The 22,146-nt window shown below is 32.5% G+C and overlaps 3 protein-coding genes and 2 pseudogenes across 3 annotated transcripts; 3 read left to right on the top strand and 2 right to left on the bottom strand.

The window, feature by feature from the left end:
- The first annotated feature begins 1,470 nt into the window (after window positions 1-1,470).
- Window positions 1,471-2,733, top strand: LOC120134192 (caffeoyl-CoA O-methyltransferase-like). The gene is made up of 5 exons (XM_039150672.1): window positions 1,471-1,605; window positions 1,695-1,774; window positions 1,862-2,006; window positions 2,072-2,203; window positions 2,294-2,733. Exons 1-5 carry the CDS (start codon window positions 1,510-1,512, stop codon window positions 2,585-2,587), a joined length of 747 nt encoding a protein of 248 aa, XP_039006603.1. The 5' UTR covers window positions 1,471-1,509; the 3' UTR covers window positions 2,588-2,733.
- A 2,593-nt stretch (window positions 2,734-5,326) lies between these two features.
- On the bottom strand, window positions 5,327-5,962 carry LOC120134772 (40S ribosomal protein S16-like). Its single transcript, XM_039151199.1, has one exon. It carries the CDS (start codon window positions 5,917-5,919, stop codon window positions 5,479-5,481), a length of 441 nt encoding a protein of 146 aa, XP_039007130.1. The 5' UTR covers window positions 5,920-5,962; the 3' UTR covers window positions 5,327-5,478.
- A 5,141-nt stretch (window positions 5,963-11,103) lies between these two features.
- LOC120134624 (O-acyltransferase WSD1-like) lies at window positions 11,104-15,762 on the top strand. Its single transcript, XM_039151067.1, has 5 exons — window positions 11,104-11,978; window positions 12,980-13,052; window positions 13,133-13,413; window positions 13,497-13,634; window positions 15,364-15,762. Exons 1-5 carry the CDS (start codon window positions 11,178-11,180, stop codon window positions 15,517-15,519), a joined length of 1,449 nt encoding a protein of 482 aa, XP_039006998.1. The 5' UTR covers window positions 11,104-11,177; the 3' UTR covers window positions 15,520-15,762.
- A 1,344-nt stretch (window positions 15,763-17,106) lies between these two features.
- Window positions 17,107-20,231, top strand: LOC120133876 (annotated as a pseudogene).
- Window positions 20,232-20,472: 241 nt separating this feature from the next.
- On the bottom strand, window positions 20,473-21,678 carry LOC120133875 (annotated as a pseudogene).
- Window positions 21,679-22,146: the final 468 nt, after the last annotated feature.

Below are 22,146 nucleotides of genomic sequence, written 5' to 3'. Positions count from 1 at the left end.
ATAATTTAAAAATTATAAATTTCATATATTTTTAAAAAAATTATTACCTTTTAAAATTAATTGTTTAAAAATATAAAAAAATATTAAAATAAACTTTTAATTACAATTGAGAGATCAAATGAATTATTATTCATTAATTTTAAATTTTTAACAATAGTTAATAATGTTTATTCAATTTTAATAAAATTATTTAAATTTTTACATTAAAATTATACAATACATATAATCTAGTATATAAAAACTTTGAAGGTAAGTATTTTAAAATATGAATAATTTTATAAAAGTTTTATAACTAGTATTTATTTTACAAAATGATGATGATGATAAATATTTTATAATTTAAAAAATTATAAATTTCATATATTTTTAAAAAAATTATTGCTTTTTAAAATTAATTGTTTAAAAATATAAAAAATATTAAAATAAACTTTTAATTACAATTGAGGGATTAAATGAATTATTATTCAATATTGTTTTCAAAATATATGAAATTTATAATTTTTAAAATTATAAAAATTTATTATTATAAAAAATAAACTTTTGACACTAAAATAATAAACTCAACCACTATACACAATGCCCACTTCATTAAAACCCCAGTTCACAAACGAATCGTGCGGTGTGGGTGTGTGCACAATTTAAAATGTTGACGTTTTTACACAAATGTCACCATAATAGAAATTAATGATGTATTTAACACCCGTTTCAAAATATTTACAAAACTAGCATCCGGGTTTTTTACACATTTAGTAAGATGCCTTCGACCATGTGGCGCAAAGCGCTGTGCAGAGGGCACGCCTTCCTGCAAAATGTTAGATCAGAAAATATAGTCTGGACTCTATAAAAAATATATATTATATTAATAGATAAACACAATATTTTTGTTGTTAAGGTCAGAGATACAGGCACCAAAGCTTTGACTCAAAGCAATGGAGTCTCTCAACATCTTCACCTACCGTCATGTTATATAGGGTAAGTTTCTTATTTGATCACCCATCTATTATATAATTTTTTTTTTGGTCATTAAACTAATAATTTTTTAAAATTATACTTAATATTGTTTTTTGCTTTTATTTTAAACATGCCGTTAATAAAAAAATAAACACCCGCTGTTAAAAGTTTATTAGTTAATGGTGAATCACTAAAATAAGAACAAAACATAGTGTTATGATCTTAAAAAAATAGTTGAGTGATCATTACAGAAACTAAGCAATAAGTGAGTGGCCAAGTAAACAATTTATCCTATAATAATTTAGTCGTATTAATTTGAACTCCAACTTCTCTTTTATTACATTTTAATTTTCCACAAAATCTTTCCTAATTTCACCAACCTCTTACCAACTCCCCATTCGCCTACTTTGGAATATGCCGAGTGCAACACTGGGTCCCAATGGACTTCAACAACCCCACCCGGTTGGAAAATCCAAAAGTGTCGGTCCAACCGGGTTTTTCAACTTCCATATAAGCCTCCTTGCATTTCCTCTTTCAGCCCAGAGTTCCCAAAGAAGAATGGCAACCAAAGCAGAAGAGCAGCAATCTCAGGCAGCCGGTAGGCACCAAGAAGTTGGCCACAAGAGCCTTTTGCAGAGTGATGCACTTTACCAGGTAAGTTTAATCATCATCTTTCATTTTCAACCCATGTTTTGCTTTTGCATTTCATTTCATTTCATTAATTGGGTTTTGGTTTTTTACAGTATATCCTGGAGACTAGTGTGTATCCCAGGGAGCCTGAATCCATGAAGGAGCTCAGGGAGATAACCGCCAAGCATCCATGGTTATTTCTTCATTCCCATTTCTCAAATTATGTCACCCATGCCCATCTATACATCTCTTTGTTGATTTTTCTTCTTCTTTCAAATAGGAACCTTATGACAACATCAGCCGATGAAGGCCAGTTCTTGAACATGCTTCTTAAGTTGATTAATGCCAAGAACACCATGGAGATCGGCGTTTACACTGGCTACTCTCTCTTAGCCACTGCGCTTGCTCTCCCCCATGATGGAAAGGTAGCTTTTATTTACCTCATCATCGAATTTGCCCTTTAAATAATACCCAAAAAATTGTTTTGCAGATCTTGGCCATGGATATCAACAGAGAAAACTACGAGCTGGGCCTGCCTGTTATCCAAAAAGCTGGTGTTGCACACAAAATTGATTTCAAGGAGGGACCTGCAATGCCTGTTCTTGATGAATTAGTCCAAGATGTAAATTCCACCAACCCCAACCATCTTCTTCTTTTTGTTTCTTGTTTGAGAAATTGTCAAATTAACTGAATCGAATATAAAAAATGGCAGGAAAATAATCACGGGTCCTTTGACTTCATCTTTGTGGATGCTGATAAGGACAACTACATAAACTACCACAAGAGGCTGATTGACCTGGTGAAAGTAGGTGGTTTGATCGGCTACGACAACACCCTGTGGAACGGCTCGGTGGTGGCTCCGCCTGATGCTCCGATGAGGAAGTATGTTAGGTATTACAGAGACTTTGTTTTGGAACTCAACAAGGCTCTCGCTGTTGACCCTAGGATTGAGATTTGCATGCTCCCTGTTGGTGATGGAATCACCCTCTGCCGTCGCATCAAGTGAACCACCTTCACCGCCGATCAGCTCTCGTTCGGCAAAACGCATCTTCTGTTTTCAACTCCCTCCTTTTTTATTTTTGTTCCAAATATAATAATTGTGTATTGCTTTTTTTTATCATGATGCACGATGGATGGTTGATTATTGAAGAACATGTGGATCAAATTCATCATTTAATATTAAACTATAATTAAATTATTTTATTTTATTTTAAAACTTTTGACTCGTTGAACAGATATAAATCTTAAATTAATATGCAAATTTACATATGAAAACGAACTACTTTAAATAAATTATATATTAAAAATTTTGGACACCGATGGGTTCCAAATGCGATAGAAATGATTTTTCTAAAAAAAGTAAAGTTTTGAATTAAGTCAAATAAAATTTTAAAATTAAATAAATTTAAAATTTAAACAAATATATCTCCGAGATAATTATAAAAATACGTATCTTTTATGTGCTATTAGTAAATAAATTATACAATATCTAAAGTATTTAGACATTCTTTACCTTTAAATTATAGGATATGAAATGTTTAAGTACGTTGGATGTCATATTTTCTTGTGTATTATATCGACAATAATATCAATTAAGAGTGAACTCAAACAAAAAAATATTCAAAAAAATTATGTTTTAATTATATGTTATTCGAATAGACTCAAATTTCCAATTTAAATCGAGTTTAGATTTAAAAAAAATTAACCAATAAAGAAACTAAAAATTTAGGCAAATAATTTATTAATTTTATGATTTGATCCATATTTTAAAGGTAAACTACACCAAATGCCACCGAACTTTAGGTGTTGTATCATTTACACCACTGAACTTTTAATTTTGCCAATTATAACATTGAACTTTGATTTTGGTTTCAATTATACCACGAGCTGTTAAATTATTAACAGTCGAATCAAAACGACATCATTTTGGTGAGGTGTCTACATCGATATTCGTCAACCAAGTCAACAGCCATCAGCCACGTCATCGTGCTATTAACGATTTAAACAATTCAGTGGTATAACTAAAACAAAAATCAAAGTTCAATGTTATAATTGATAAAATTTAAAGTTCAACAATATAAACAATACAACCCCTAAAATTCGATAGCATCTAATATAATCTACCCTATTTTTTATTCATTATATTCTTTATTCATTTTAACATTTAATCAAAATTGAATTGAACCACATATGCCAAATCCATTGTAAATGATGTGTCCCATTTCTTCTTTTTGACAATTTTTATATATTTTTTTCAATTTAGTAACAAAATTTGTATAATTTTTTTATTTCTTTAATTTCTCTTTCATATTAAATTAATTTTTAATCAAATTTGAATCACATGATTGTCATTATAAAATTCCAATGTAACTGCAATTTCTATTTTTTTATAATAAATATATTATTTTTTCTCCCTTAACTTTATATGAAATGTTCAAAAGTTGACATGAAAATAGAATGTTAAAAATCTTGAGACCAATAAAATTGGGATCATAATTTGGACATTTCCAAAGTTGGGATGAAGGTAAAATGTTAAAAGGTTTGAAGACCAATCAAGAGTGAGGATCATAATTTGGAGGCATATGATGCTATGATATTAACAAGGATGTCATAGTAGAAAAATCTTTATAAAGGATCAAATTAGTTAAAACTTCAATTTCCAGACTCTTTACTATCACATTAGAAAGTTATTTATATTGCCGAAATTGAATCTTAAATTTATATTGCCGAAATTAAAATCTAGAAAGTTAAAACTTCATATAATGTTTCTATATCCAAAAAGCGCTACGACATCATCATCATGAAGAATCAATACTGAATACACGACACCTATTTCGGAAAATGCATAAATTCCATCATCAGGACTGGATAGTCTTTGTATTATCAAAACCATAATTTGACCTTAAAATTTAAGAATTGAATTTAGATCTTATCATTAAATGACGAGCAATTAAAGCCATGAAATAAATATGATACAAAAACAGGCACATTTAAATTTAAAACGTAGATCAGAGAACAAACAAATGCATAGCATTGAGGATAGCTCGAACTGAACGACAATACCACAACAAGATATGCATTCATCATTGTTCACAGAGTTTCATCTGGTGGAAAAGTAAGTGAATACCACAATAGGAGGAATTGGAATTCTAAGAATACTACCAAGCTTAGCTCAACAAAAACTAGTTCAAGATCCAATTACATCTTATCAAACTCTTCACTGTTCAAAAGCTCATACGTTTTTAGTGAACAAGCCTTAAAAAGTTTAATTTAGAGTATGGAAGAAGCTTCCTTAATCCTTACTCGAGCTCAAGCTTTTAAAGATTTATTACATCAACTAAGTTGACCTCTATTTTGGGCCATATTCTAGATCATGCAATTATTCAATAATGCCTCGCAATATCCTAGTCTCTTGCAAATCATATTTCGCTCTGTACAGTGCTTCTTACTCTGAGCTTTAGCTTGAAATTTATACTTACATTGCCACAACTCAATCGATTTGACCTCTAATTTCAGCCATATTCTAATTCCAGATCAAAGTAGTTTATTTTACAATTTCACACTATGTCCTAGATTCCAGCAAATCTATTTCACTCGGTAATCTTTAATTCAAATCTGACTGACACAAATGGATCAGTCTAAAAGATACCTAAATAATCGTTGAATTACCAATCGAGGCATGAAAAGCAGCCGGCATATATCAAATAAAAAACCCAAGTAATCTGAGGCATGAGTCTAAGTTAAGTTTAAAGCAACACGAACATTTAAATTATGAAGTTCAGTCAAGGCAAAATTTACCCAATCAAACTTGACAAAACTTAATTCAAAATGAAGACAAACATAGTATCACCTTAAACGCGACAAAGCTAAGCTTCCCAAACAAACCAGAAAAGTTCTTTAACGGTAACTCTTCTGGAACCTTGCCCTGGCACCTCTTCCACCGAACTTCTTGGGCTCGCACCTTCTCGGATCAGCCACCAGCAAAGTCCTATCGTACCTGACCAAGATATCCTTAATCTCCTTCTTGCTTTGTTCATCAACGTACTTCTGGTAAAATGCGACGAGGGCTTTGGCAATGCTCTGACGGATTGCGTAGATTTGAGATGTGTGACCGCCTCCTTTGACACGGATCCTCATGTCGACACCAGCGAAACGGTGGCGGCCAAGGAGAAGGATTGGCTCGACGGCCTTGAAACGGAGGATCTCGGGCTCAACAAGCTCGATGGGACAACCGTTAATTTTGATCAGACCACGGCCTCGCTTGCAGTAGGTTACCGCCACCGCTGTCTTCTTGCGCCCAAAGCACTGTACTGACTCGATCGGTGCTCTTTCCGCCATTTTTCTTTCTTTGTTTTTTGGTTGAAAACCCTAGAGAACGAAAATGAGTGGCTTAAGAGTATTTATATATGGTGTGGGTTAGGGTTTCTGATCTCAGAAACGGCTAGACGATGCGTTTTGAAAGCCCAATATTTCGATTTTGGGCGTAATTCGACCAGTTTAATAGGTCCAATTTAAGACTTCAACGAAGCCAGGCTTTGAAGTCCAAATTTCTATTTTGATTGACGATGAATTTAGTTTAAGTTTTCTGTTGACAATTTGTTTTTAAGTTGTTGATTTAATATTTATTGGCAGTCAAATTTTTAGCCCCCTCTAAGTAAGAACGGTAAAAAAAAAGAATATGTAATAGTACCATTAAATATTATAGTAGTAAGCTTAAAATTGATGGTGAAATATATGTTTAGATGTAATGCAACGATGATGATGAATAAGAAAATCAAATGACCATGAGAGAGATTAAATGAAATTTATATAAAATAAATTTGTTAACATATTTAAAAGATAAAATATAAGTACTAAAATTAAAATAATTTTTTTTAAAAATTTATATAAAACAAGCATATGCTAATAAATTATTTAAATTACTAACGAGATTGGTCAAGTGATAATCGGTTTGATATCATTTAAGCAGATCTCGAGTTCGAGTTTTTGTATATGTAGAAAATCTCTACTGAGATATTCACCTACTAAAGTCAGGTGTACAATTCGAATCGGTCGAATTAATCAAGATGAAACCTTGGGAATCAAGAAGACAATAAAAATAAATAAATTATTTAAGTGTTTCATAAAATAAATTCGAAATAATAAAAATCCTATTTTTTGGGATAACATAAACATATTAGGTTTGGTTTGGGGGGAATTACCATAACGACGAAACAATAAAAAAGGGAAAATATTACACAAAACACAACATAAAATTGGATGAAGCTGAAGTTATAACCAGGGATAGAGATGGTTTGGGTAAGATTTGATTTTTTGGCTTGAAGTATCGAAAATTCGATACTTAATACATTGATTAATTTGATTTTAGAGGGGGTTTCTATTTATCCTAAACTCTAAAGGTGAAAATTCACTCTTATTTTATTCGATCAGACATCCACCTATGAGATTTTAAATTAAAAGTAAAATTCCACATAAGAAATAAATAAAAAGACATGTAAAAAACCCGAAAAAGGAGTTGGAATAAACAATAACTCAAAAAAATGGGGATAAAAAAAGGTATTTATCTTTCTATGGCGGTTTCCAACGATTAAGGGATTTTTTTTATAGTTTCATAGGTGAAGAGATTGTTTTTGTTGAGAAAAACAATATAGTTATATTCTAGTTCGGTTTAACAATGGAAGAAGGAGATCAATAATAAATGACACAAATAGTTTAAGTCTAAAATTGGGGACGTTATAATATTTTTCGGTGAAACAAACATTGAATCTAAAACACCTATCAATAAATATGGCCGATGCGATTGCTGATGGTATTATTTAAATTTAAAATTTTTAGAGTAATTTTTTTTAGAAAACCCAGATTTTTCTCGCGCACGCATACATAGTACACGAATCAGTGTCACCCAGAGATAAAGGATAACAAAATTCCCTTATTCACGGGACTAAAGGTTCTTTTTAGATTATTCAGAAATGAGATAGTAAAGAAGAAAAAGTTGAAATTAAAATTTAAAAATATGATTTTTTTTTATAACTTGAGGGTAGAGGGTATTATAGTAAACTATTATGAATTCTCTAGAAGATAATGTTATACGAGACCCTAATCTTTAGTTTATTAAGATAATATTATGCAGAAGTATATTATGGACCCTTATCTTGTATTTTAGAATATTTAACATTTTTTCTATCGAAAACAAAAGAATATTTAACATTTTATTCTCCATTCATCTATTCAGAACCACGTGAATCAATTACCATTTAAAAATCCCCAAAATTTGTTATATAAATTATAACCCACCAGAAGATTCGTTGGAGGAAACTGTGAGGAAAACAGAAATATTGAAAACCTAGGATAATATAAAGAGAGAAAAAAACGTCCATTCATTTCACGCGTAATACACTATAATAACATTTGTCGCGTTTTAAAATGATAAAATATGCTGTCCCTCCTTATATTTCAATAAGAATTAAGATATAATCTATATATTTTAATTTATATTTGTTTAGTTACAAAAAAAATCAACCTAACCATTAATAGTATTGATATTTTCTTTGTTAAATTTAGAAATTCTATTATTACTAATCCAATTTACATGTGATTCACTGAAAATATGTGTCAAAATAATTGTTGCCGAAATAAACTTGACTTGTCGGTTGTGAACGATTTATCCCTTCTGATTTGGATAGAGAGTTGTGATTGGTGAGAGAACGACGATCGTAAGTTGATATTTGAAGAAGGAAGAAAAAAAAAAATCTCATAAGGAAGAAGGAGGGTCGTTGTTAAAGGTGTTGATTCCCTCTTCAGTTGATTAGAGGGATATTTATAATGATTTTTAGTAGGTGTCAATCGAAAGGTTATGATGACTATGTATAGGTTGATCGAATTAAACAAATATGGTAGTCAGATATTGAATTTCATACCGACTCATCAAGTGTGCTTATCATAGAACTTATTTATCAAAAGTCATGTCTATATGTTATAATTGGTTAGAGATCTGTATTTTATTGAAGACGTAAACTAATAGAAGATTATGCTAAAATAAAAATATTTTTAAAGACTCTCCCCAACGGTACAACAACAATAAACACAAAATCTAGTTTAAAAGGATAGATTTTGATTTGAGAAAACTGGCCCTTGATTAGGGTATTAATTGAAGCAGACTTTCCATAATTGTCATTTTCAAATCACAATGTGCTGTTGTTTGAACCAATAGACTTAAATGTGGTTACGGCATCGGCATGTGCGGAGTCGAATCTCTTGGTGTCTACATCTGGCCGAGAATTATTGTCCACTTTCCACATTTCGCAAGGCAAAGGATGGCCTTTCAATCCCCTGTTGCTGCAAGCAACTATAGCGGTCAATTTGTTTTACCCATTTGTTTGGTGAGGAGGGGCCCAACTCAACCTTCTTCCTTCATCTACTTTTCTTTCTTTTTCTTTGTTTGACCCATTATTTATTTTATTCTCCCATTATCACTCATTGTCTATATTGATTTAGTCATTATTAACAGATAATTCGATTATAAATAATTTTACCTTCTTATGTTTTTTTTGTAGATCTAAAATTTTGTTTTTTTATTTAACAAATCTTTTTAATGAAAATATTATATATTTTATTTTGTCTCTTATAAATTTTAATATTATTTTTTGTTATATTTTAAAAATATATTTAAAAACAATTAGTTCATCGCCCCTCCAAACACTTTCGAATAGATAGTTTTATCTATTAGAGTTTTCAAGGAAAACCGTATTCTTCGAACAGATGTCGTCGAATCAGTTATAGTGTATAAACAAAACCTCTCATAGGCTCACATGACCCACTATCTGTATGTTGCCAAGTTAAGCATATATGATCGTCAAATATTGAATTTCTTCATTTGTAGCTCTCAGTTTGATTATTATCTCATTCCCTCTCGCGTAAAAAACACTATCTAAGGTCTATTCTATCCTCCATCTAAATCATAAATGATGAACCATCAACAAGTGATGAGGCTAATTTATTTCCATCAATAATATCCAAAAATAAATTATCAAATTATACTAAATTAATGTATAAGGATAAATTTGTAAATTTAACAATAATATAGGACCAAAACTATAATTTCCCAAAAATTAAGTCTCCCAAATTACCAGAATATAATTGCTTATGTGTAACCTAATTAATGACCAAAAATTTATAATTGAAGTATTATAATATTTTTTAATAGTTTGATGTGGTTATAAAACAATATCTATTTATAATTTTTTTAATTTCTGATAATGTATACATTCTATAGATGCAACTACTCCAATCTAAAACCTAAAAGAAAAACAAGAGACTACTCAAAGCATTATAATAATTTACAGACAAATTTTGTGCGATGTATAAATCCTTGAAAGTAAACCTTGATCTTGGCCACATTAAAATTTAGTTCAACATTAAAATTATTTTAAGTGGATACGATTACAATTAAAATGCACAATATAAAAGTTATAAGTATATAAATAGTTAAAACTAACCTAACAAATATAATGTTTAATATAAAAAATATTTAAATTATATCTCTTTTTTTGTTTAGACGCTTAAACTTTTTTTATTATTAATGTATGTATTTAATATTTTCGACGTTATCCTTTTAAGTATTTGATCTGTCACGACCGTTAAAAAAGTTAATTAAAAATAAGTAAACCAATTAATATTTGACTTAATTAAAATAAATAAAATTCATAAATTAAAAAAAAACCATTAACATTTTTCAAAAAATACCTCAAATTTTATAAAAATAAAAAATATCCCTAAAATCTAATCACTGACCATCATTATCGTCGGCGATCACTCACCCACCCACCCGTCGACTACCATTCGCAACCTCCACCAATCCCAATCTTATTCAGATTTAGAGAATTGGGTATTGAGATTTAAGGATTTTGAGTTTAGATTTAAATATTGGAGTTTAGGGATTTTAGGGATTTAGAGGGCGACCGTGACGGGGACGATTGACGAGTAGGGTTGATGCTTTGAGATTAAGAATTTTGAGACTTTTTATTTTTTTAAAAAAAGTTGTAGATTTAAAAAAAAGTAATAATGATTTTAAATTTTTTAAATAAAATTTTTAAAAATTTATAAATATGTAAATGCCATATTTTAAGCTATTGATGAGATTTTTCTAACAATCATGATATATCAGATATTTAAAATAATAATTTTAAAAATATTAAACTGTTACATTGACCCAAAAAATTTAAGCAGGTAAATAAGAAAAGTACAGTTTAAACAATTTTTTTACATTAGGCCTAAATATAATAGAATGAAAATTAACTATATACGTAATCATAAATCGACTGACAAAATTATCCAAGAAAAGAAAATCAAGTGGCAGGGATTGGTTCGATCAGTTGACAGTTTCCTTGAACAAATTGTCACCGTATAAACCACACGTCGTGTAATACTTGGGACATTCTACCTGCTACCTATACAGTTTTGGTCTGTCTTTTATTACTTCGTTTTTTTATTTCTTGTCTTACAGAAACAGTCATAAAGGCACCATAAATATATATATCAAGGACACCGCTAAAGTTTCTTCGACTTTTTGGAAATCTAATTTATCTTTTTCTCTCATCATGGTTTGCTCGGCAACTACCTCCGACGAACCATTAACTCCAGCCGGCCGCCTTTTTCTCCAGCCGCAAACAAACGTCGTCATCCACTGTATCCTCCGCGGCCAAAACCCTGTTGACGTAGATGCTACAAAATCGAGTATTAAGTCTTCCTTGATGGTCCAACTCCCCAGATTTTGCAGCCTTTTAGTTCGTGACAAGAACGGATTCGAGCACTGGAGAAGAACCCATATAGACATTGACCGGCACGTAATCGTCATCCATAAACGGCTCGATAGATCGGGTAATTTCGTTGACGAAGACGAACCCGAAGGTTCCACCACCGAAGAAGACGATGAAGCGGCGGTGAACCAGTACGTAGCCGATTTATCAGTCAGTTGTCCTTTGAGTATGGACAAACCCTTGTGGGAATTACATCTATTGACGGCGCACAACTGTGCCGTCTTCAGGATTCATCATGCTCTAGGCGATGGGATCTCTTTGATGTCCATGTTGATGGCCAGTTGTCGGCGGAAGGACGATGCTGATGCGCTTCCTAGGATGATTCCCGACAAGAGACCGGCAATTAAGGGCGGGAAAGGAAGGGATTGGTTTTGGTTGTTTGGTGCCTTGTGGTGGTTCTTGAATATGGTTCTTCACACTTTGGCGTTTTCAATGGAGTTTGTGCTTAGGAGTTTCTTGATTTCCGACGACAAAACGGTGGTTACCGGCGGTGATGGGGTGGAACTCTGGCCTAGGAAACTGGTGACTGCAAAATTTTTGCTTGACGACATGAAGGTGGTCAAAAGGGCTATTCCCCACATTGTAAGTGACAACAAAATATTATTTCTTTTACCCTAAACCTGGAATTGTTTGAATTGGGTTGTCATAATTACCTTCATTTTTGGAATGTTTTTGGACCTTTTGCACTTATGGCAGTTGGATGGATAGTTTGCCTCAATCTGTTATTTTTCCTGGGAAATTGGGGAAGACTTTGTCATTTGCTCACAGAAATTTTTTGGGTTAATATACATTTTGGTACCTAAACTTAGTTTTAAGGTTCAATCTAGTACTTTATATTTTTATCCTATTAGGCACCTAAACTTGACTTCAAGATTCAATTTGATTCTTAATTTTTTTGGGTCCAATTACATATTTAAACTTGATTTTTTTTCTTCAATTTAATACTTGAATTTAACTCATCAATTCAAATTGGTTAAAAATAATAAGAGCCGATTTGAACAAACATTAAATTCAAGTGTTAATTTAAACCAAGAAGCCATGTTCATGTACTTAATTACACCAAAATAAAGCTTAAATATCAAATTAAACTTAGTCAAATTTAAGAACCTAAATGAAAAAGAAAATCTTAAATATCAAAGCGAACATTGAAACCAAGTTCAAGTAGTAAAATATATAGGAGTATCTACTTTCTTCTTTTTATTACTTGCAAAAGACATCCTAAAACTATAGACTAAATTCTAAACTAGTCCCCAAATACCAAAAGTTCCAATTGGATTTCAACCTAAAGTGTGGCTCCACTCAAATCATCCCGGCCATGAGCTTTTGCATTGAATGTTAATTTGGAATTGTCGAAATCACTTTTTTAAAACACATAAACTAGTAAATAATTTTAATAACTTTACATCTAGTTTGACATTTAATGTGAATGCTTCATCTAAATTTTAAACTCTCAGTTAACAGCATTTAAGATGGATGTTTTAAAATCAAATCTCGAGGTTCAATAATCGTATAAGCAATTACTTTTTGTTTTTGATTTACCTAATAATCTACCCCTTCACCCATCTTTTACAACTATGCTGCAGACCATTAATGATGTCCTCTTTGGAGTGGTTTCATACGGGCTCTCAAGATACTTAGACCATCGAACACCAAACGGTAACCTTCTTTTCCCTCTCGTCGACGAATATCGGCTTTAACGGCAACCGTCCGGTCTCATCGGTGCTCTTTTTTGTTAGCCTTGCATGAGGGCCTTCGTATTACAGGGGTAGCCATGGTTAACATAAGAGCACAACCAGGGTTGCAGGACCTATCAAAGTTAATGAAGAACAAATCAGACGCACGATGGGGCAACAAATTTGGTGTCATTCTACTTCCAGTTTATTATCACAAAAGTCGCAATGATCCTTTAGAGTATTTGAAGAGAGCAAAGGCGACGGTCGACAGGAAGAAACACTCTCTTGAGGCTTATTTCTCGTACTGGATCGGGGATCTTGTGATGTCGTTGTTAGGACCAAAGGTATAAAATTACACAATATCAGTGCATTAAATATAAATTTATATATTTTCTGAATCAAGTTATTTTTTTTTTGGATGTTGCAGTATGCTTGTATGCTTAACTACAAACTCCTCTGCAACACAACTTTCACCATCTCAAACGTTGTTGGCCCTCTAGAGGAAATTTGCCTTGCAGGCAACCCAATCTCCAGCATTAAAGTCAGCACATCCAGCCTTCCACAGGTAAAATACATGCGACGTTACTCTCATTCTTTAATTTCTTGAAATATGCACGTCTCACGAATATTATGGAGGAATGAGTCTCTAACAACAACCATATTTTAAATACAGTTGTACCTTCTCCGAAATTATGTCTCCCTTATCACTTTTATCACTCTTTCATATATCTTTATCGTTATTTTTTTTCGCATAAAGGACTCGAGATTTCTAGAGTTTTCTATATAATATCTCTGGATTTCACTGAAAATAACCCGCCATTTCATTTACTTAGTTATAGTCCCTTAATATGATTGATGTCAATCTTACCACCGAATAAATCTACTATTTGATAGACAGATCTATCCATCTATCAACTCATCAATAATCACCAACCACCCTGTTACATGGTATTATCAACCCTAAATATGATAGATGTCAATCTTATCACGAGAAATCTACTATTTGATAGTCGGATCTATCCATCTGTCAACACATCAATAATCATCAACTATTGTTTTGAAAATCGGACCGGATCGGTCGGTTCAACCGGGAACCGTTATCTAGTCTGGTTGAACTGCTACTAGTGAACCGGCCAGAACCGCTGAACCGTTCAAACCGGACCGGCTAAAAACCGAAAAAAACTACCAATTTTGTTTTAAAAAAAATTAAACCAAACGACGTCGTTTGTTAAACGAGCCAAGTCGAACTCGAGTATTGCTGAGCTCGACTCGAACTTGAAAAATTTAAAAGTAAGCTCATCTCGATTCAAACTCACAAGCTAAAAATTATGAAGTTTAACTCGAACTCGAAATATAATATTGAAACTTGAACTCGAAAAGGCTTGAACTAAAAAAATTTAGAATCTCGATTGAAGCCTAAAATTCGAGCTTGATTGAAGTGAAAGAATAGTTTACTCAATGCTCACCAAAAGGCTCCATGATTTTGAATGACAAATTACCTCTATTATTTATAGAAATTAGTTAGGATGATCTTTTATGTTTCTTAGCCATGTGAGATTGTTTTTAAAAAAAAATTAAACCAAACAATATCATTTTGTTATGATTTTTAGCCCCAAATTTATTTTTTAATTATAGTTATATAATTATATTTATTATTTAATATGTTTTACCTTAAATATTATGTTATAGTTAATTTGAATTATTTTGTTTCACTTAATTTTATGGTTTTTAACTTATATATGTTATGACTTGCTTTGAATATAAATTGTAATATAAAAAATTATTTTTTATTAAATATTTTTGGTATTTTTATTTAATCTTTTAAATAATTATGACGTCCGATTATTCCGACTGATCAGATCGATTCGACCGGTTGAACCAGTGAACCGATAACATAACCGATTTATTAACCGGTCCGATTATGAAAACCATGTCACCAACCCTAGGATTGACACCAACCACCCTATTACATGGTGTTATCAACCGTAGGAATGATACCATCCACCTATCAACCTAGGATTAATAGCAGTCACCTTACTGTCTGGTGATAGGGATATATATACATGCACAAGTAAAATTAAAGGAGAGGATATTCAATCGAATCAATCCCATATCCACTGTTCATCGTCTTCCCTAAATTACCATCGACTGTGCCTTTCCTATAGCCCAGAGAGAGTGAATCACCTAATACCATACTAAAGTCTATTAACAATATATATATATATATATATATATATTTATCGATGATTTATTTCAAATAAATTTATTTATATTTTTGGTTATTGTGAATGCAGGCGATAACAATGCACATGTTGAGCTATGCTGGCAAGGCCGAAATGCAAATTTTGGTAGCAAAAGATATCATCCCTGACCCAGAGTTTCTAGCTAAATGCTTTGAAGATGCCCTACTTGAAATGAAGGAGGCTGTACTAGGGAGCAATGAAGCATAGACAAAAACAGAAAATTGAACAAGAACATACACTTTAATTAATTCCTGTACAATAAAAATTCATCAAGAAATTTCTGTACATTATGACATCAAAATTCCAGTGAAAAGGAAAAGTAAAGTAAAAGGGTTTTTGGTTTGTTTATTGTGTGTTTTTTATGTTTTGTGTGTATATTTGGTTGTTGGTCATTTGCCTAGATATTGGTGCTTTATGGAGCACGTGTAGGGTGGTAAATGTCAGGCGTTGGGTGAGTAATATAATACAATTATAATCATCATATATTTTTTTTAAATAGTTTAAATTTATTATAAGATAATATTTATTTAATTTTTTTATTAATAGATAACATATATACACCATACATATTAGTTACTCAAATTCAAGACTTCTAAAATTTATATTTTATCTTCCACAAAAATCACTTGACGGATTCTATAATTATCAAAGTTAAATAAAGATTTTACCACTCAATTGTATTTTGCCTAATAATATGCCCCCTCAAGAATTGTTTTATTATTTTGACCATACAATTATTTTTCATCTAACAATGTGGTATTTTAAGAATTTTTATTATTAATTCGATTCCTCAATTATTTGATATCTTATATATCACTTATTGTGATTACATATGAATGGTGTGAACTGTTAGACCAATAAATAAACGGGAAAAAGAACTCATTGAAACAAAATTTAGATCCCATTTCTACTAAAGCCATTGCTATACCCATACGTTTTATCCAATTATGAAAATAATAATAATAAAAATATTATATAACAAAAGTAAAAAAAAAAAAAACTATAATTTTCTGAACATTGGAATGCTTTTGATTCTCTTTGAGTCTTTCAACCGAATGTGTCATTCATCCTAAGCCTATCTACAAACTTCAAGTTCCTCTGCTAAATGTCATGAGTTCCTTCTTTATTTCATTACTTTCTTATGATAAATCTTAAACTTTAAATCGAAAATGAGTGTTTAGAGTTTATATAAAATGTATGATTTGGAATATCTATAAATTTAAATTGAATGTACAGGTTGCACAATTGGTCAAACATCCAAAGATCATTAGCAGCTCTTTTTCATTAGTTAAGGTAATATTCAAGTTGTGACAAAGATGTTAATGACCAAAATTATAACGAATTCGTTGAACTCTTATTCTTAATTTCAAGATCTATATCTCTTTACAATTTTTAAAAAAAGACATTGAAGATATTAAGTCGATTTTATTGCAAAATAAATTATATTTAAAATAAATTATATCACTATTTTTTATTAAAAATATTGAAATTATTATATTTAATTTTTTTAATCTAAAACCATCTAAAAATATATGAAATACTTTATTAATAAGTTTAGAATTATAAAATAAAATATAATCAAAAATAAAATTACTATCATCAAACATTATAATTATGTTAAACAGTTATTTTTTGTTGAGCAAGCAAAACTATGACAAAGTATATATATATGGTCGTGGTTATGTCACGTTTAATTTGGTTTGGTTGGGGTCTTATCTCATTCTCTACAAACAGAACTAAACCGTGTAGTTTGAGAAGGCTACACTTTCGCAGTCCACAAATAGAAACATCAACATGAAGGCGGGGCTGCTGGGAATGGTGCACTCAACTCCTTGTGCCACCTTATTCCCTCTCCGCCGTGTTAGAGCCAGGGTTATTTGTTCTTCTTCCTCTGGTAAAATCATACCTTCCATCATTTGTACATTGGCTTTTCTTTTCTTTTTATTCTCCTTCCATTTCAACTTTGATTTTAGCTACTTTGACATGATAATGCTAAAGCTATTCGATGTTGTTAAGTCAGGTTGTTTGTTTAGAAAATGGGTTCATTTCACTTTATTGCAATGACTATTTTCTGGATTAGCTGTTTATTTTGAGAATCTCTTTGCTTGAGTTTAGTTTTAAGACTTCTCTTTATTGGATATAGTTTAGTCTGAATCTTTTAATCCCAAATCAGTAGGATCCTTGGGTATTTTGAAATGAATTGGGGTTTGGGTAAAATGGATGTCAAATGCTGGCAAAGCGTCAGAACCCAATTTGTAGTTGTGAACCTGGATTTAGCAAGTGGTTCACTTTTCTTTTGCTTTCAAATTGTTCTTGGTTAAGTTGAGCTTGACGACTTAAAAGGGTTTAGTTAACCAAATGCAGGACATATATCATTCGTTAAAGATGTAGCTGCCACTCTACCACCTGAGAATCTTCACCACTTGCTTAAAATGCTCCAGACCAGAGGTATGCAGCAGTTAATCTACTGACTCAAGAATTTCTTATGTAGTTCACATGATTTTCGTGTTATTGCTAAAGGTTAAACCATTACTTCATTGATTACATGGTACATTCTAGGATAATATTGGTGTTGTTCACAATGATTTGGCTTGTAACCAAAGTTTATGGTCCTTGGGCCTTTTATTTGTGATTTTTTCACAGAGAACATTTACTCATACTGGTTGAAGTCATAAATCTGTGATTAATCTTGACATTTTTGTCTTGGCTGATGCTTCATCGATACATGTGAAGTCATAAATATTTCTTGTCAAATGCTTCTAGTATGAAGATAGGCAAAGCCTATTGAACATATGCATCTCTTGCAGATTGATAATCTGATCATGTTCATCCTAATGAGCTGATCGTTTATTGCATTGTCTTTCATTTTGATCCTGAACTCTTCACATTTCTATAAAATGTTTATTTCATTGTAACCTGTTAAGACAATGCTTGGTGATGATATCTTTGGTTTCTTCTCTTAAAATTTATCAATGGGTTTGATCTTGTTTTTGCCTATCATTGCATCTCTGAATTCAGTTACAAGGAGATGGAACATACATTTCAAAAAATAGACAGCTTCTTCTTACTTCCACATGTATGCCACTTGAAATCCCATCTTTCATTTGCTTCTTAAACAGGTGAAACCATAGTTTCTCCGGGATCAAGCATGAGTTAATGCCCCTTGCCATTCCTCTATCAGAAAATCTGTCAGGTTAGATAAGATTTTGCAGACTTTTACGTAGACTATTTGTGAACTACTAGTATTTCCAATGTGGGAATGGATTTAGCACATATATATATATAACTGCTATTCCTTGAGAATAGGTTATATGACTGCTTTGCTGCGGTGGCCAACGGCTCCACCTGGGTAAGAGACTTGAATTGTTATTCTTTTTCTATTTCAATATTTGTATTAAACACATCTGTATATATATTGGCTAAGATATGATTGCCTTGGTTTATCTTCATGCAACTGTATATATTCACACAGAATGGAGATGCCAGTTGTGGAAGTTCGCAAGCATGGGGTGTGGCTTTTAGCCAACAATGTAATACATTAAGCTGAAAGCATGCATTAGAATTGAATGGGGTATTATAATTGATACTGAATGCACCACTCCTCGTTGGAACTGAACAATACAGCAGTGCTTTTCTCAAAATTTATACATGGAAAAAGTAGTTCACTATTTCCAGCTTTTGTAACCCAGGTCGACCAATATATCCATCGAATCCTAGTTGAAGAAGATGCCGAATCACATGGAAGTAACGGTGAATTGTTTCATGCTTCATCTGAGGCTGGCAAGAAACTCTATACTAGGGGTGATTTTGCTGAATCAAAAATATCAAATCTGGATGTTTATCTCTTTAAAAAGGTACATTAGACAGATAATAAAATAGTCCAAAGACAAAAAACCAATTCTCAAAGTTCAGTGTTCACAGTAGGATTGTTAATGGTGTCAAATTATTGTTCTGCAATCAGGTTGGACTATTTCCAGATTTGTTAGAGCGTAAGGTTTTGCGACATTTTGAGGAAGGGGATCAAGTAAGAATTGTTAGGTTCCATTCCCTAATATCATATTTTAGTTTTTTGGTTGTGCTAAACATTTTTTTCTTTTCTTTTTAAAATCTATGGTGTTGGAAGGTTTCTGCTTTGGTGACAGGGGAGTTTTATACAAAGAAGGATCTCTTTCCCGGATTTGGAAGGCCTTTTGTATTCAATGCAGAGATTTTGCTTAAGTTAGTAGAAAGATTTTATGATTCATTGTTTAATATTAATTCAAGGTGCTTCACTGGTTCTAATTTCTAAAGAGGATGTTGTAAATACTTCTATGTAGAGTAGGGCGTACCTCGGAAGCAAAAGATTCTGCAAGGGTAGCTTTGAAATCACCATGGTGGACTTTAGGCTGCACATATCGGGCAAGGAACTTTTCTTGATCATCGACATCTTCATTTGAGACTTGATCTCTGTTACCCTTCTTTTGACATTCTCTTCCATGGATGTGTTGTGATTCAGGAGGTTGCTGGTATCGCACAATGGGAAGATGAGCAAATTGAGTACATCAAAGAGAAGGTGACGGAAGAAGGTAGACAAGAAGACTTGAAGAAGGGGAAGGCTCCTGCCCAGGTAACATTGTGGTAACAATAATTTTGTACAACATTTTGACAGTAACTTTAGTTAATTCTGAACCCCCTCCGCAGGTTGCATTAGATGAGGCTGCTTTTCTGTTGGATTTAGCTTCCATTGATGGAACCTGGGGAGACTATCTGGAACGAGTCGCGGAGTGTTACAAAGAGGCTGGTCTCAATGAAATTGCAAATTTTATCTTGTATAGAGATTAGGTTCGAGCTCGAGTAAAAAGAAACCAATGGTTGACAAGTAGCCAAATTTTGAATGACTTTATTCAGATAGAGAGGAATACGTTTATTTATTCATTTGATAAGCAAGTGTTATATAGAGAGAGATTGGGAAATCATCAATGCAGACTCTGATAGGTTTGCTTTGAGAAAGATAGCTTGTTTTCCTTCATTCCTGTTTAATTTAGATAAAATCAAACAAAAGATCAATTGTCACACTATGACAAGTTGAAAACTACTGTTGTAGTTGCCTTAAGTGACGTGTCTGCAGTTCCCTCCCTATTACCGGGGAGTTTTGTCCCAGCCTTCTTCGCTGTTTCCCGGTCACTCTTCAGTAGTTTGGTGTCAAGTTTTCTTGATGTAAACTTTCTTCCTTCTCAAGAACAGCCTCCTTAGAAAACCAACTCTTCGCTTCTTGCTGGCCACTCCTGCCAAAGCCATAGCTCCAACGTTTCCACTTTAATTCTTGGAACCAAGATCTGCTTCTGATGTCTCTAACAGTAAACCTGAAGCTTGCGTGTTCTCACACTTGTTGGGTTGAAGAAGCAATGAACTTACTGCTTAATAGTGTGGAGACTTGGGCCTTTCTTCTTTATTCCCATTGTCTGCTAGCATTCGGTCGTGCATGGAGAAGCGTTTCTTCACCTTTCTATTATTTATTACGGTTGGGGCAGCAGGTTCACCATTGTTGGAGAATACCCTGTCAAAAAGTGCTGCATCTTGTGATGAGGCCAACACCTTTAATTCCTTACCTATGTTCATGATTGTTTCTTGGCGCTCTGCTAACTTGACTGAAGCTGCTATAATTTCCCAACCCTGTATGTTGGAAATGAAAACCAGACGTAATATCAGTATTTGATATCTGTTTTCCATCTTCAATTGCATTTACCGACTCATGTGGTAACATGGTAATTCATGAATGTACAATACTTTTTGAAAATAGGAAACTTTGTGAATGGCGTACATTTTGAGATTGCTTCCCCTCTGGATTCACGAAGTATTCCGGTGTTTCTTTCCTCGCCAAGCGGTGTGCTTCATGTTTCATAAATTAGAACTATATGGACATGTTTAGTAATCAGAGGAAGTAAAACTAAGAAACAAAAACTTTACCTCTCTAATTGGAGATGAAGCTCAAGACGTGGCTTCTAGCTCTTCACAACAGTTATTTTTGTACTTCAACTCAACTTCCAAAGATGAACATTTCTGGAAGATTTCATTCAGTTTAGCTCTGGCAACCGTGAGTTCGGTCTGATTTTCAACCTCATTTTCGATCATTTCATTTGATTTTTTTAACATCTTAAGTTCTGTTTGCAAGCTTCCAATGCTTTCTTCTTATTCATGAAGTTGCATCTTCAAGGCCTCACTCTTGAGAGTTTCTGACTCAAGTCTGGCTCCCATATTCTCCAAATCATCTTTTAATCTCTTGTTTTCTTCCTACAGGCTACCCCGAAAACTGTCCTTTCTGGACATAACACTCTGATTCTGGTCATGTGAAGAAGCAAAATTGTCTAAGCATGGTGATTCTTCTTCAGTAATATGCTACAATCCAAATCATCCATGAATCTCATCTCTGGCACCGTAATGGCCATATGCTGCATCGGATTCTTAACTCTTCTCTCTACAGATAGTTCAGATTCCGAAACCAAACCATTAGGCCATGAACTATAAGAGCTATTTCCATCAACACTTCCAATATCAAAACCTGAAGTTACATATAGTTCACTTGATATTTGACTACTCCTTACTATCTCCATGGATGTAATATCAAACAGAGTCGGGGTAGACGATGTCTGAGTACATACTAAACTCGATGACTGGATCATTATTGATTTAAGCACCCTGTTCTTTTCTTCCGCCTTAAGTAATTCCGGCATTCAGCTTCCAACTTGGCTATCCTCTTTACACTGTCCAAATATTGGTGTATAGATTTTGACAATCAAGGAGGATTGAAACAAACTTCTCGTTTAGATTTTTCACTATTCTACCTCGTTCCCCTTC

Source organism: Hibiscus syriacus, unplaced genomic scaffold (genome assembly GCF_006381635.1).
Source record: "Hibiscus syriacus cultivar Baekdansim isolate YM2019G1 unplaced genomic scaffold, ASM638163v2 tig00110597_pilon, whole genome shotgun sequence".
NCBI classification, from domain to species: domain Eukaryota; kingdom Viridiplantae; phylum Streptophyta; class Magnoliopsida; order Malvales; family Malvaceae; genus Hibiscus; species Hibiscus syriacus.
Note: the sequence above shows the minus strand (reverse complement) of the source record. Positions and strands in the feature narration are given on the sequence as shown.